This window comes from Trachurus japonicus, chromosome 17 (assembly GCF_045865225.1).
Source record: "Trachurus japonicus isolate A0001 chromosome 17, Traja_1.0".
NCBI lineage: Eukaryota > Metazoa > Chordata > Actinopteri > Carangiformes > Carangidae > Trachurus > Trachurus japonicus.
Genome location: NC_140923.1, coordinates 20889685 through 20905377, shown reverse-complemented (window position 1 = coordinate 20905377; position 15693 = coordinate 20889685). Strand labels below are relative to the sequence as shown.

Genomic DNA, 15693 nt, shown 5'->3' with positions numbered 1-15693 from the left:
TTATTATCAGTACATTTGTCCTGTATGGCGTAGTCCATTAACCGTTAAATTCCTCCCCTTCCGCTACGTAGCCAAGATAGCCATCATTGGGGGCGGGAAGTGTCCAGCGTTCCACACTCAACATCCGGGTACTAGCACACTGCAAAAACTCAAAATCTTTCCAAGAATATTTGTCTTATTTCTTGTCAAAATGTCTAATTTCTAGTCAAAACTAATCTCTTTCCATGTGAGGTGACTAATCACCTAAAAATCTACTTGTTTTTAGATAATTTCACTTGTTTCAAACTAATTTTAACTTGAAATAAGTAGAAAAATCTGCCAGTGAAAGCAGGTTTTTTGTGCTTGTAATAAGAAAGAAAAACTTGCTCCACTATCAGATTTTTCTACTTATTTCAAGTGAAAATATGCTTGAAATAAGTAAAAAGTGTCTAAAAACAAGCTACTTTTTATGTGATGAGTCTTATTTTAAGTATAATGAGGTTTGTTTTGACTAGAAATAAGACAAATATTCTTGGTAAGATTTTGAGTTTTTGCAGTGCAGTATCCTACACTGCATTTTGCCATTCTTGTCAGTGTGAATGCACTTACGTACATACTCAAAATAGTTAGTGTAAGTAAGTAGTATAAGTATGTGAATAGAGACACAGCACAGAACAATGCTGTGATGTTTTATTATCCATGGACTGACTAGAACTTTCAAGTCTGAGGCCACAGCTCTCTGCTGGATCAGATGGGTTGATTGCTCTCTTTGGCTTGGGATGGAGTTTCTGAGAAGGAAACTATCTTGGGGTTTTGTTCACAGTGAGGGTAGGATGCAGATCTACAGGCAGATTGGTGCACCATCAGAGGTAAAGCGTACTGAGCTGTTGTGGTTTTAATGAAGCTGAGCTGGAAGACAGAGCTCTTGATTTACCAGTTGACCATTGTACCAACTTTGGTGATGAGCTTTGGGTAGAGGTCAAAAGAATGAAATTGGCTGAAATGACTTTCCTCTGCAGGTTGTCTCCTAAGGGTGTATTCAGACCTGGCTCGTTTGGCTTTGCGGTTCGGACTGGGTTGTATTTTAATGTTCAGGCCCGTTGAGACCAAGGGGGCAGTTGTCGGTCTGAGAAGTGAAGCTCACTTCCGCGTTCAAAAAACTGCAATCCCCTCGGATTCCTCTGGGGGCTGGTGTCAGAAGGGAGCATTCCCCATAGACCCCCATGTTAAAATCGCCGACTTTACATCCTCAATAAACATGTTAAAAGCCTGGTGTCAGAACGTTTTTTCGTCTCAATCGATAGTTTCTACCCCCGCACACACTCTGAGGGGGGTGAATTTTTTTTTAACTCTATAGTTTTACTGTTATTAGGTTAAAACTCTGACCAATTAGGGCGCGGAAACGTTGAGTGACAGGTCCGAGCAGCTCCGTGGACAGCTGCTTCGAGGCCAGTGGGCGGGTTCTCGGCCGGCCAATCCAACATGGCGCTGTCCAGGCCGCCATATTTGAGTCACAAAAACGACTCCCCAAAACCAATGGGTGACGTCACGGACGCTACGTCCATTCTTTTTACAGTCTATGGTTGAGACCTCTATTCCAAGTTTTTTTGTTTTTCCTGGGTAACCTCCTCCTCCTTCTGGGTAAGATTTCTGACCAATAGAGAACAGTTAGTTCGCGCACTGCATTTGTTCACAACTTTGGATCGCTTGGGACTGTTACAGTGTGAACACAAAAGAAGCCAAAAGAAGAATGAATGCAACAATTGTATCGTTTTAGCTCCTAAATTGATACAAAGCAAACGAGCCACAAGTCTGAATACACCCTAAGAGACAGAGTGAGGAGAAGTTTGGAGCTTAAGGTGCCTCCTGGACTCGTGGAGGGCTGCCCCCAAATAGTCGACCAGGCACTGGTCGACCAAAAAATCATTAGCTGACCAAAATTTCATTGGTCGATTGGTCGCAGGAAAAAAAACAAAAACATTTGGAGCCGTGTCTTGTCAAAATTAAGTCAAAATCAATATGACTGAACTGTATAAAGGCTATGGGGCTTTTATTTTGAAGGGCCAGATACAGGAAGTCGTGACACGTGACACTTTTGTTGTAGTTTTTTACACGGTGTCTCTCTCTCTCTCTCTCTCTCTCTCTCTCTCGCTCTCTCTCTCTCTCTCTTTTTTTTGTCAAAAGCGATTTTTTCAATTAGTCAACTAGTGACGACCACTGGTCGACCAACAAAATCTTTGGTCGGGGGCAGCCCTAGACTCCTGCTATAAATGATAGCAGGAATGACAGGAAAAGATGGTAGGGAGCTGGAGTGGACCCAGAACAGATTGTGATTATCTCATATGAGATGGAAAAAGTTGCAGGATGGAGGGAGGTCTGGACTAGTTTGACTGACTTGCCACCAAGACCTGACCTCAAATAAATGGGACAGAATGGATGATGGATGGACTGCTCAGTGCTGATCGGTCAACACATCAACATGAAGAAACAAGTTTTGGACCACAAACATGATGTTTTACTAAGAGTGAACAGTGCATGAAGTTCATTACAACTCTATGGGTGAAAATAGCTGCTGTCCAACAGCCATTGTCCCACATGGTAGAGGAGCTCAGGGTACCAGTGGACTCCATCCTTTGGGTGCACACTGCTGAGCTCTGTCACCATCCCAACCAGTGACAGGAATGAGCGCCACAGTCTAACTGGGGCAAGAACCCAGTGTGCAAGGTCATGGCTGTCAACCACTGCATAGCAGGACGCCAACACCTGGTCAACTATGATTGTTCCATGAGATGTTACAGGTGCATAAGATCCCACATGCTGCTCCACGTGAACTCTTGTCACTCTGGCAGGGGTGAGGTGGTCTGGTCCTTCATTCCCAATAACCAGAAGCCACTGACCCCGCCTAACAGTGCTAGTGAACACAGCCTGGACGTCACTGCTGTCAGTACTGTTGTTGTTCACAACAAACACCAGGTGAGCTGCGGTCAGTGTCAGTCTGCGACGTGGCTCTTCAGTCTCCAGGACGTGGAACTCTCGGACTGTCTCTCGGTCCTGGTCCAAGAACATGAGGAAGTCAGTGAGAACCAGGTTTCCCTGCCGGTCAGCAGCCAGCACCTTGTCCCACACCTGGAGCTCCTTCAGTGTTTTAACTTCTCCATCTGCTAGGATCACCATGGATGACCCTGGGAAGCAACCTCCTGCCTTTGCCGCCACAGAGTTTTCTGTCAAATTCAGAACAGTAATCATTAAGTTTGAGGGCATATGATTGTTTCAGGTGCACAGTAGCATGTGTGGCTGCAGATGTATGCATCTATGTATGTAGAAGTCACACTCTGCTGTTGTCTTAAAGTGAAATTCCGGCGTAAGTGTAAACCATGGTCAAACACACCGTAACACCGAGTTAGACCCCCCCCTCGAGAGATCAATTTGCCCGACCGCTACATTCACGAGATCCACCAACTTCAGCAAATACCGCATTATCGCCACACACGGCGCTGTCCGGATCCACTGTCTGACCGCAACCAAAACGCCACCATTTGCCCAAAATAATGCTCAGAACTGCACCAAATGTCATCAATAGTACACACAGGGTCCCAGCACGTAGTACGAGTTGTCAAACATCTGCTAGCTTTGCCTGTTTTCTTTAGCAAGGAGATGCAACTCAACTCACCTACTTCTCCTCCGGGAGCCGCTCGTTGGTGAGGAAGCCCTGACGAGTCGATCACCGAGTGCACCGGAGTTCCGCAGCTCTTAAAAATGCTCATTTGCGCCTATATCGTGGCCAGCACTCGATAATAATAGTTATAAAGTGATATGCAAGATAAAAAAAAAAAAAACTCTGATTGTATTTCCATGAGGTAATTGTTGATTGAGCTGCGGAACTCCGGTGCACTCGGTGATCGACTCGTCAGGGCTTCCTCACCAACGAGCGGCTCCCGGAGGAGAAGTAGGTGAGTTGAGTTGCATCTCCTTGCTAAAGAAAACAGGCAAAGCTAGCAGATGTTTGACAACTCGTACTACGTGCTGGGACCCTGTGTGTACTATTGATGACATTTGGTGCAGTTCTGAGCATTATTTTGGGCAAATGGTGGCGTTTTGGTTGCGGTCAGACAGTGGATCCGGACAGCGCCGTGTGTGGCGATAATGCGGTATTTGCTGAAGTTGGTGGATCTCGTGAATGTAGCGGTCGGGCAAATTGATCTCTCGAGGGGGGGTCTAACTCGGTGTTATGGTGTGTTTGACCATGGTTTACACTTACGCCGGAATTTCACTTTAAAGGAGTCACCTGGTTTTTACGTATCCAGTCCCCCTTGAATTGCTTTGAATCAATTCTTAAAACTTATTAGAATTTTTTTTTTTTTAAATCAAACATAGAGCTTGTTCTGACACTTTTTCATACGGCAACTTTCTCTCGTGAGAGTAAGTGCATGGTTTTGACTGGTCCGGACGTTCATTGTATTAATGTAATGAGGCGCGCATTGATTGGACGCAGGAAGGATGGTGGCTGGCCCAGTAGGCTGCATGCAGGCTGTATTGGAAACCGCATACTATGTTGCTCTCTGCCGTGTACCGTAACCATGTTATATAACTTAATAAAATAAAACAAAATTTAATCAGTTCATTGTAAAACATGTATTTATTGATGCAAATGTGGTGATTTCTGTACGTAGGCTACAGAGCCCCGGGGCAGAGCTGCTGCTCTGTGTGAAGCTTCACTTTTCATTCAAACAAACTAATACGACTGCCACAATTGTTAGATTTCATCAATAAGACCAACATTTATCTCTTAAAAAGAATTTAACCAGCCGGCAGTAAACCCCTACAAACCTGCGGGTAAGTTAATTAACGATTGTTTCCTCCCCCGGCATGATGACGTAGTTTGACCGGTTAACGAGTACTGCAGGCGGGTTGCTGAGGAGCTGCTGCTGTGGTGCTCGCTGGAGCTTCACTTCTCCCAACGTCGGAGCAAACCTCTAAACAGCCATCATTTGGATAATCTAACCGCACATTGGGGATCTAAACCCTTACTTTTTCGCATTCAAAATATTAAAACTTAACTCATTGAGTGCCGCGCTCCTTTCCAAAGTTTTAGTCAAGTGTACCGGCAATTTAGACCATTTTTGACGATTTTTGTAGAGCCACAGTGTATTCTATATTATTGCCACCAACACATACTGTAGCTCATTTGAAAGGTGAAACTTTATGCTTCAAATGGCCACAAACCGTTTGTTTCTACGTGCCTCCGTTCCTGAGAAAACTCAAGCCAAACATGGCTGGGTTTCATCAAAATCCCTGCTTTTTTTCTAGAAAAGGAGATACAGCGTCTTTAATGAAAGGTGCTCTGTTTGTGCCTGTCGCTCTTCTGACACTCGCATTTCTGGATCAAAGGGCTCGTGTAAGATAAATATATACAACAACTGTTCTTCTATTCACAAAACCACCATCGGGGGGGGGGGCACTAAACAACAATAACACAGACGCACCGTGCCGTGTCCTGGTCGCGGTCCTTCTGTGGTACGGGTCGGTGATGCCAGCGGCCTGCTTTGGCCCAGAGACCATCACATTTTACTGCGTGAGGACCTTGGGGAGGACACGGTGTTGCTCCAGATGAAGACCGGGCGGGACTGTCGGCTGAGAGCTTCCTGTTTCGGCTCCGAGCTGCTGGAGCCTCGCCAGTGACAGCGGAGCAGCTGCGCTGCGTCCACATGCAGAACTCCGTTTGCAAAAGCTGAGTTATGATAAAAAACTTCCAGATCATGAGCTGTCATGAGTTTTTGATCGTCATCTATTTCAGTTCTGCTCGTCGTAGAGTCCCCAAATTTACAGTGTGTTAAAGTGTCTAGTTTCATAATTTAAAAAAAAGCAAAAAACGAGAAATTTTGGCAGAGTTTTTGGCACTCAACGCATGGGAACGAAAAACGAGAAATTACGTGGTTGGCACTCAATGAGTTGATAAAGTGACGAAATAACAGCGTTAAAGTGGGAAATAAAACAACAAGTAATGGCGGTGCCTCGGAAGTCGGGGTGGTGGAAAAGAGGTGTTTTGTTTTTTTGTTTTTTTTTGGAAGAGTGTGTTTAAGAAAGCAGGCTCCTGTGGTGACGTCAACACAGGAGCAGAGTCAAAATCTCGTAATTTTGCGGTGTGCAGCCTCATGAGCTACTCTGGCTTAAACAAAGAGCCCAAACGAAAAAACTCAGCCACTTTCAAAGTCCAGATTTTCAGGCAAGTTTCCACTGAGGTCCAACACCAATATACTGTACATGTTTTTACAAGGAAAAATATGATTTCCGGGTGATGACTCCTTTAATGGTGCTGAGGTCTTTTACACAGAGTGTGATAAGTAATGAGGTCCTCTCCTCATTAGAAGGAAATGATGGTGAATTGGCTTCACTTCATCACAGTAACATAGATGTCAATCAGTCAGACAATAGCACTTTGGTCCAGGCTGATCTCAACAACTCGATAATCAGCAAGGCCCAGCAGATGGAAGCTAATGACTGGTGACCCTTGACCTTTCATCAAGCCCCAAATCATGTTTTATCTGAAATACATTAGAATCTACCAGATAGACTGAACCATTTTATGAGGATAATGACAGGTGTTGCAACAGAGCAAGCAACCCATGCATGGGCCTCCAGAGATGGTTCACATTGGTCCATATCAATGACAACTTTATGTTGCCAATGGCTGTGTACACACACCATTGTGCATAGTATGAAAAATGCTGCCAAAGCCAATGTTAATTTCTCCCATTAGCAGTGGAATAATGCATTTGGTGCCTCTCGCATGGGGCCCCCAGAGTGTCTAGAAACGCCCCTGCATACTGATCCTCTGTCTGCTAATCTAAAGCCACCATAACCCCCATGAGACTTAATTTGTGTGTTTTTCGGGGAAATATCCTAAACATTGGATGAATTTCCTTCTACAACGACCTTCATGCTCCCCTCAGGATTGGTTATGTGGTGGTCAGTTTAAACCACATACAAATAGGTGGCCATAAATTAAGTTATGGCAATGCTGCCTCAGCAGACCAACAATGGTCTGTGGAATGTGTAGGATGCTAATGGTTAGCCTGCCCTGGAATTGAGTTAAAATTTCAGCAGTTATCAGTCTATTAACTATCAAATGATGGACAAGATGATGGAATGAAGACTTGAGACAAGGTCTGTTAAAAGACTTATGGTTATCTGCCTCTACATTCCAATTGGCTTCAGATAGTGTCCCTGTTTATCCAAGTATGAACCAATTACATGATGTTTTAGGGCCGGATTTACTAAGATCTCAGATAGCGGACGCTATATTGTTTGCGCCCGCTATAATATTGCGAGTTTGGTTAGTGCACGCAAAACAGGTGATCTACTAAGAGTAACCCGCTAAATGAAAACACGTGCAAACCGCAATATGTAAATGAGGGTTTTGCGTGTGTAATCGTTTCCGCCATGGAGAGAGTGGACAGAGAGCTGGACGGACGAAGGGACAGAATGACATTTGATTCGATGCATACAATGACAGCATGTGTGTTCATCTCTCTCGCGCTCTGTTTAGATAAATAAACACAAATCGCTACAGGGCCCAACTCGTCATATAGTGACGAACAGGCAGCAGCTGCAGTGACAATCACACACCTGTAATAAGTGTGTGTGCCGCCCATGATCGAGTGGATTAATAGAGAGCTCAGGTGGGACACACGGATCTAAACGCTCTGACCACTGACCAGAGGGATTAAAGACGGGTGAAGGCAGTGGTGACGTGTCTCAGTCCGGGACCGGGACCGGGACCGAGAGTCGGAGCTGAGCAGCCAGGTGAGAGGAGATGAAAGGAGAGGAGAGGAGAGGAGAGGAGCGTACTGCAGGACAGGCGTGCCCCGTGCGTAACGGCGCGTAAAAGACTTTTAACACGGCTGAAAAACTGTTAGAGAATGACCCAGACGTGAGGAAATGCAGAGATGTAAGATCACGGGGCTCTGACAGGTATCAAATCAATAAACGCATACGTTTTGACAAAGTTGTATCAGTTAGTACATGGTTTTCAGACGTGGTGAATAAAGACGCAAAAACAGCCACCGCAATCTCTTCCTGGTTTGGTAAATCACATTGCACGCGCTAAATAAATCTATTTGCATCTACTCCTCCCAGTGTTTAGCACGTTCTGGCTGAAACGCCCATATTTACATATTCATCAAGGCAAACACGCTAAATGGATCGCACGTGCTATTCTGCCCGTGTGAGGGACGCAATCCTCGGTGCGTCCGGTTAGTAGATCAGGTTCCACATGTGTTTGCGCGTGCAATCACGTTTGCACACGTTTTAATACACGCAAACCTTTAGTAAATCCGGCCCTTAGTGTTCATCCATAAGTCTCAGTGGATATTTTTGCCAAAAGTGAAAAGATTGGATTGGATGACCGGTTCGCCACATACGGTAAAGGTGCTTTTCCACTACAGCTGGGTTCTCTAGTACCTCCTCAGTGGGGGCGGGGGCGCGGTCGGCACGGGGGTGATCGCGGAGGCGATCGCATTGTCCGTCTCTCTTTTTTCGATCCGCTCGTCAGCTCCAAACTCACTCGTCTGCACCTCGTTAACAGACCACAGTGTGGTTTTACACACAGCAACATTTAACTCGGGTGAAGAAATAACAACAGTCTCGATACAGATCGGCTGTCGCTGTTGCCGCTCTGTTTTTGAAATTTTCGGGTTTGATTCTCATGTTGGACGTCGTGCTCGTGCCGACGCTCTGCCCAATCAGTGGAAGGCAGTCGGCTGACGTCACGTTATAGTATCGCTTCGGCTCGCTTGGAACCAGGGCCGAGGAGGTACTAAAAAAAGTACCTGGCACCAGGTACTAGGGCTAGTGGAAAAGCAAAATAACCGGGCTGTGCCACGCCGTGCCGCGCTGCCTGTGGAAAAGCACCATTAGAGTGACTTTTAACCTTAAGATACAAAAAATGTATTTGTCCTGAGTCCAAGTATATGCTTCTATTAAATTTTTAAAAATCCATTCAAGGTGTTACTGAGATTTTGTGTTCACAAGGCCAAAACTTTATTTACCAAGGTCACTGTGTGGCTCACCTTGACCGTTTTACCTTAAGACACCAACATTTTCATCAAGGTGTTAATAATGCCTCCCTCAGTGTCACCAGCATTAAAGTCAAATGAAACCCCCAACAAAATAGACAAGTGTTAAATTTCACTAATAATCAATCAATCAATAATAAATAAATCACCACAACTGAGACTTGTGATGTGTTTGATGACATCCAGACAGTCTTCATATGCCATACCACGTCACTTTCCTAGGTAAAGATGATCTAGTAGCCCAGTGGTTAAGGTGCCTCTTACACTACCTCACAGGTGCTAATGCCCCCAGCAGTAAATCCCCAGTTCAACTCCAAGCTGTTTGGACTTTTTACATGACATTTCCCTACTCTCTGTCCTCACATTTCCTGTCCAGAGACATTAAAGTCTGAACAAGTTTATGAAAATATTTGCTGCATCTGTACATATCATACAAAGACAGATGTAGTCCACCCACCTGCTTTCACAGAGCAGTGGATGTGAGCTTTGGACTCATAGTAGACCCAGTCAAAGCCTGCCTCCACAGCCAGCCTGGCCAGCATGCCGTACTTGCTCTTGTCTCGATCTGAGGTGGTGATGTCAACGGCCCGGCCCTCGTAGTGCAGAGACTCCTCAGAATGATGGCCGTCCTCGTCCCAGCCCTCTGTGACCCTGAGTTTAACCCCGGGCCACACATTCATGACTGAAATGGCCAAATTGTTGAGTTTGTCCTTACACCTCTGAGAAGGAGAGAGGATGTGTTCACATCACACAGTTATCTAATGCTGAAATACCCGAACACAGCAAACATGATTTACTACCATGTTCAGGGATCATTCTAGTTTAATACAACAACTGGCCACTCAGTGTTGTCAGGTCAATAACATTTCTAAAGGCAACACTGCTACATTCAAAGTTTAATTTTATAAAGAACACAAGACCCAAGTTGGATTAATCACTTAACATTCATCACATTTCTCCCTGTAAAAAAACTTTTTCATCACTGTTATAATGATTATTTTGGCCCCATACCCTTTCTAATTTGTCAACATGACTTGGTCATTGTTTGATGCATGTGGCTGGGATTGCTGCTCTGACAGACCCACAGTACAGTCACAACATGGGTTATAGGCTACTTCATTTGCCATTATGTAATATAATAATAATAATAATCCCCAAAATAAAAATGTACACGTACAAACACATGCACACATCTATCCATCTATAAGAATGTAGTCATAAAGTATTTATCTCTATTGTTCAGCTCCCAATGCTCTGGACTCTGATCTTGTGTAGAGAATGAATGAAAACTTATTCATCAGTTCCACGTGACTGCATAGTGATAAAGTCCAGAAACATGACACGGAGTGAAACTGTCACCCACCTGTGTCATCAGCCGGTCCGCGTTCGTGTTCTCCTCGTCCTTAAAGATGATGTCGGGGTTGTAGTTAGGAGTCAGGTCCTTGAACCGCTCCGAGCTGCGGGTGATCTTGCCCTCGTACTTGCCGCTGGCTCCCAGGGTTTTCTCTGCCACGTTGGGGATATACTGTTTAAGAGCCAGAGCTGTCAGCTTGGGGTGCCTCCGCTTCCCGTATCCCCTGCCCGGTCCGCAGCCCGAGATGACGGCCGGGAGCAGCAGGCACAGGGACACCGGCAGCATCACTCTCATCAGGACCATCTTTGGTTGAGCGGGAGGATCCTGGGGCGGTGACGTGCCTCGGACTGCTCTTAATTCCGTGTCCTGTATTTTCTCAAAGTATCTCTGTCCACTACAGCTGGAGCAGTGTGAGCACCATACCTACTGTAGGTCTCTCTCCCTCCCTCCCTCCCTCTCCCTCTCTCTCTCTCTCTCTCTCTCTCTCTCTCTCTCTCTCTCCAACTGACCGCACTGAGCACACAGATACCAGTGACAGACAGAGGAAGGTTGGTAGTGTTCACAATGACAACACAAGAAAACTTCAGTAAACATTTTTTTTTATTTTTTAAATAAGTTAATAATAATAATAATAAGTTAACTTTTTTAATCCAATTAAAATGTAGTCAATCAGTGGTGAGGAGTATTTTACTTATAGTGTCTTTAGTGTTTACAGACTTAAAGGGATAGTTCAACACTTCCATAATCGCTATAGTCATAGCAGTAGGTTTCTTACCTTTATTTGTCGGTGCAAGCTATTTTTAGAATGGCCGAGCGCAGCCGCGAGCTGCTCAGAGCTACGCTATGGAGGCTAATGGGATTTCTTGGTTTCCCTCATCAAACTCATCACACAATCCAACAACTCCAAAACGCTCTGGTGGACAAGTTGTGACCTGCACATTCACCACGCTATGAGATAATAACGGAACGTTACAAGACAGAGTTGTTTTTGAGGTATGTGTGTGTCCCTGAAGGCAACGCGCATCAATGGTTTTACATGAATTTACCTTGAAAACGAACATTCCGTTATTATCTCATAGCGTGGTGAATGTGCAGGTCCCAACTTGTCCACCAGAGCGTTTTGGAGTTGTTGGATTGTGTATTTGATGAGTTTGATGAGGGAAACCAAGAAATCCCATTAGCCTCCGTAGCATAGCTCTGAGCAGCTCGTTGCTCAGCTCTGCCGTTCTAAAAACAGCTTGCACCGACAAATAAACGTAACAAACCAACTGCTATGACTTTAGCGATTATGGCAATGGGCCAATTTTCCAAAAATGTTGAACTATCCCTTTAACAGAAATAAATAGCCCAATAAAGACAATGATGAAGTCATTGTCTGAAAGGTTAGATTTTGGACAAAATGGACAACATCCTACAGTTTGAAGTCCATGTACCCAGCTACATTTAATTACACCATTTCATACTTGTACTTGGAAGTCTGCAATATAGGTTTCATATCCATGCCTGGAAAAATCTTGTAAAAGAAAAAAATCAGTGTTGGCTGAATGTCTTGCAGACCTGCCGGACTCTTTTAGTGACTCCATCCTCAGGTTTCTATCTTTAGCCTTAGTTTACAGTTGATAGTGTGCTCTCATATTTTTCAATGTTAGCTTTAATTACCTGTACTGTTGTTTGTTTAGACTACAATAGGAAAAGACCAAACATAGTGACAAGAATTAGAATCATACTGAACTTAATTTGTTTGCATGACGGTACATGTCATGGAAAGATTCAGTGCAAGGTGCTTATGTCCATTGAGAATAGAAGTCAGTTGGAGTGGCCGATAACGTTGCTCTGCATGTCCAAAGAAAAAAGACAGGACCTCAAACATTTCCTTGAGGAACACCACATATATATATTGCAAACCGCGGCACTGTTGCACAAGAGGTAAAAGCTCAACCCACCACTGCACCATAGACCCCTACCCATTTATCAAGTCTGTTCATCCATTTCCTTTGGTCATTGTGTGTTTTTAAAACTACAGCTATGGAGAAGGTATAGCTGCGGTGTTTCTGGTGTAACGGCTCCATGCTGGACAGGTGTGTTCACAGTGCTTCTGAGGAAAAAAGGGTGAAAATGAGCAGTTGGTGTCATGCTTAGCCTGCATCACAGCTGATCACATTTGAAGTGTTTTTTTCCCCCCAAAGGTCTGCAGTGACATGCCTCATTCCACATCCATTGTTCATTTAAGAAAATAAAACAATGTATTTTTGCTTTACAACACATGATAAACACAGAGTGACTGGTATGTGTGAGTCAACTGTGTGTGCAGACCGACGTGTGGCATGAAGTGTCCGAATCTTAGAGCTAGCATTAGCTTTTGTTCCTGATCCTTAAACTATGTTAAGAGTCTTAAGTGAGGAATCGGCCTGTTAGGGGTTTCAGTAAGAACAGTCACTGCCCCCTCCCAACCCCCCAGCTGTGTGTGATCCTTCACATGTTGCTTCGTCAGTTTAAAACGAACCAAATATAATTGAGGATGATGACGTTGTTGGCGTAAATGAAGTACCTCGGAGTTCTGATTCATTCCAAACTTTCAAAGTTCAGGTGAAAAAATTCTGTAACCGGGTTAAATTCAAACTTTCTAAATTTCAGATTCATTCGAGATGACATGTCAACAGAGGCAGCAAAGATGCATTCTATGGTCATTTCCCATCACTTACTGCTTAACAACCTGGTCTCTAGCCAGTGCCACTACTCTAAAACCATTACAGTCTCTGAATAAATGAACACTTAAAATCCTTGACAATAAATCGTTATGTTCTCGTCATTGCTCAATATTAAGTACTGTAAGTATAACTTGCTGAGTTGTACCAACCAGTGAACCCACCGACCTGAGTCTCTCCTCTGAGTCAGGCTGTTGTCACAGTCAATAAACAGAGATTGATCATATCAAGAAAGAGTGATGTAAACCTAAACCAGCCTCTGACAGCCTGGTTAAGAGGACTGACAGAGAGGTTGACGTCACCTTGTTGTCAGTGCTCACAACAGTCAGGAATACTTCAGTCTTATTCGATCAGAAAAGATCTTACACCAACAGAACAATCGTACAGAAACAGTTGCCCTCAAACAATGCTTTATCATAACTTTTGTGTTACATTTTAATGTTACCTTTATGCAGGAACTTGTTCTTTTCCATGTGTCTGTTACACCTCAAATTACCTCAAATACCCTAAACACAACCTCCTTATTAAGACTCTGTGTGTGTGTGTGTGTGTGCGTGCGTGCGTGCGTGCGTGCGTGCGTGTGTGTGTGTGTGTGTAGAGGGACAATTTGCAAGATTGAATATTTGTCTTGTAAGAGTGTGATTTAAAGCGTCTTGGCTTTCCCACCAGTCTCAGTCCTTTAGAGTGTGAATGCGTGTGGTCACTAAGTGGACGCTGACCTCACTTCACACACCAACAGGACACTGGGTATTCATCTCTGTCTATCAGCCTTTAATTAGCTGAGCTAACGACCTCAGCACACACACACACACACACACACACACACACGCAGTTGCACCCAGGGCTGCACCAGAAAAAAATATTCCATCCATTCCTCCTCTTTGTCAAACCTGGTGCCTACGTTATCCACAATGCACCAACAGCTTGATCAGAACTTTGGTTGTGCTGCGCTCAGAACAGCTGGTGAATCCTGCAGCAGAGAAGAAGAGGAGCTTCAGAGGTCACATGACTGCTGTCTACAATTTCCAGACTTCTTTTCAGGATTCTTTCTCTTCTTCTTTACCTTCTCATTATTTCCTCTTCTCGTCTTCTCTCCTTCACACCTCACTTTCTTTTTTCTCTCCTCTGGCCTCATCTCTCAGCTGTATACACTGCAAAAACTCAAAATCTTACCAAGAATATTTGTCTTGTTTTTAGTCAAAATGTAGGCTAATTTCTAGTCAAAACAAATCTCATTGTCTTGTTTTTAGACACTTTTTATTTATTTCAAACATATTTTCACTTGAAATAAGTAGAAGAATTTGATAGTGGAGCAAGTGTTTCTTTCTTATTACAAGCACAAAAAACCTGCTTTCACTGGCAGATTGTTCTACTTATTTCAAGTGAAAATTTGCTTGAAACAAGTGAAATTATCTAAAAACAAGTTACAGTAATAAATATTCTCGGTAAGATTTTGAGTTTTTGCAGTGTATGAAAAACAATATGATGCTCCTTTATTGCTTCTCCTCAGCTCCTTTGGCCCTCTCCTCTGTCATTTCCTTTCTGTTCTTCTCTTCTCTCTTCATCCTTTTCACCTTTGTGTCTCCTCCCAGGTGTTGCCATGGCAACAGACAGTTTGATCTGACCACTAATGTGGTGATGGATGAAAATAGCCCCTGATAAAAAAAAAAAGTGGCTTTTCTATTTCACCCCTCTCCCAGTCTACCATCTCTCCCCTTTACACCACACACACACTGATTTGAAGCAATACTGCTTTTACACATTTGAACCTGAGGAATGTATGAGTATAACTCCTGATGAACTTACACTCACTTGTGTGTGACACCTGTGATATTTTCAGCTCAGACACTGAAGATAGAGTCGGTCTGATGTCATGTTGATGTCAGTAGATCTTTTCACTGTTGCAGAGAAACACCTCACATGAAAAACCATAGATTGAAAATGAGGACTCTGTGATGTCACCAACAGGTTTTGAGGGTCAATTTTGAGACGTTTGCATTTCAAAGATGAACTTTGGTGCAAGCTGGTTTGTGGGAGCCTGCTGCTAATAGAAGCCACACTTTCTGCTATGCAGAAATTTAACCTTAAAGGTCCAGTGTGTAATATTTGTTGAGGTTTATTGACAAAATCTGAATATACTACCCATGAATGTATAAGCTATAAAATAAAATTGGATTGGTTTTCGTATCCTTGTAATTCTTCTTTTATATATACATATGGAAGGATCTTGTTTTAGAGAGTGTCGCGATCTTTCGCCACCATGTTTGTATGGCAGCCCAAACGGGAGTCCAGCCAGCCAGAGAGCGTTTTGTATTCATAAATAAACCAACAAAGAAGTGAAAAGAAGAAGGAGGAGGAAACATATGGCAAAATGGTTTAGATCTTCACCTCATCGCTCCATGCTCCTGAAATACTCCCAGTCATTCCAGCTGTGGTAAACAAGGTTTTTTGTCCTCGGAGGCCACCGTCACTTTGCTGATGGGAAGGGTGAGCACGAGTGAGCAAAAGAGCGCTGCAAACTATAATCTGAACGCTGGATGTCATGCCCCCCCCACCGCCCCCACTTCCTCATTTTACACAC

The 15693-nt window shown here is 43.9% G+C and overlaps 1 protein-coding gene across 1 annotated transcript; it reads right to left on the bottom strand.

Moving 5' to 3' along the window:
* Positions 1-2316: 2316 nt before the first annotated feature.
* LOC146970582 (sonic hedgehog protein-like) lies at positions 2317-10802 on the bottom strand. The gene is made up of 3 exons (XM_085803818.1): positions 10417-10802; positions 9511-9772; positions 2317-3200 (listed from the first exon to the last, which is right to left on the bottom strand). The coding sequence occupies exons 1-3, from the start codon at positions 10708-10710 to the stop codon at positions 2533-2535; spliced, it is 1224 nt and encodes a 407-aa protein (XP_085659944.1). The 5' UTR covers positions 10711-10802; the 3' UTR covers positions 2317-2532.
* Between the last annotated feature and the right edge of the window lie 4891 nt (positions 10803-15693).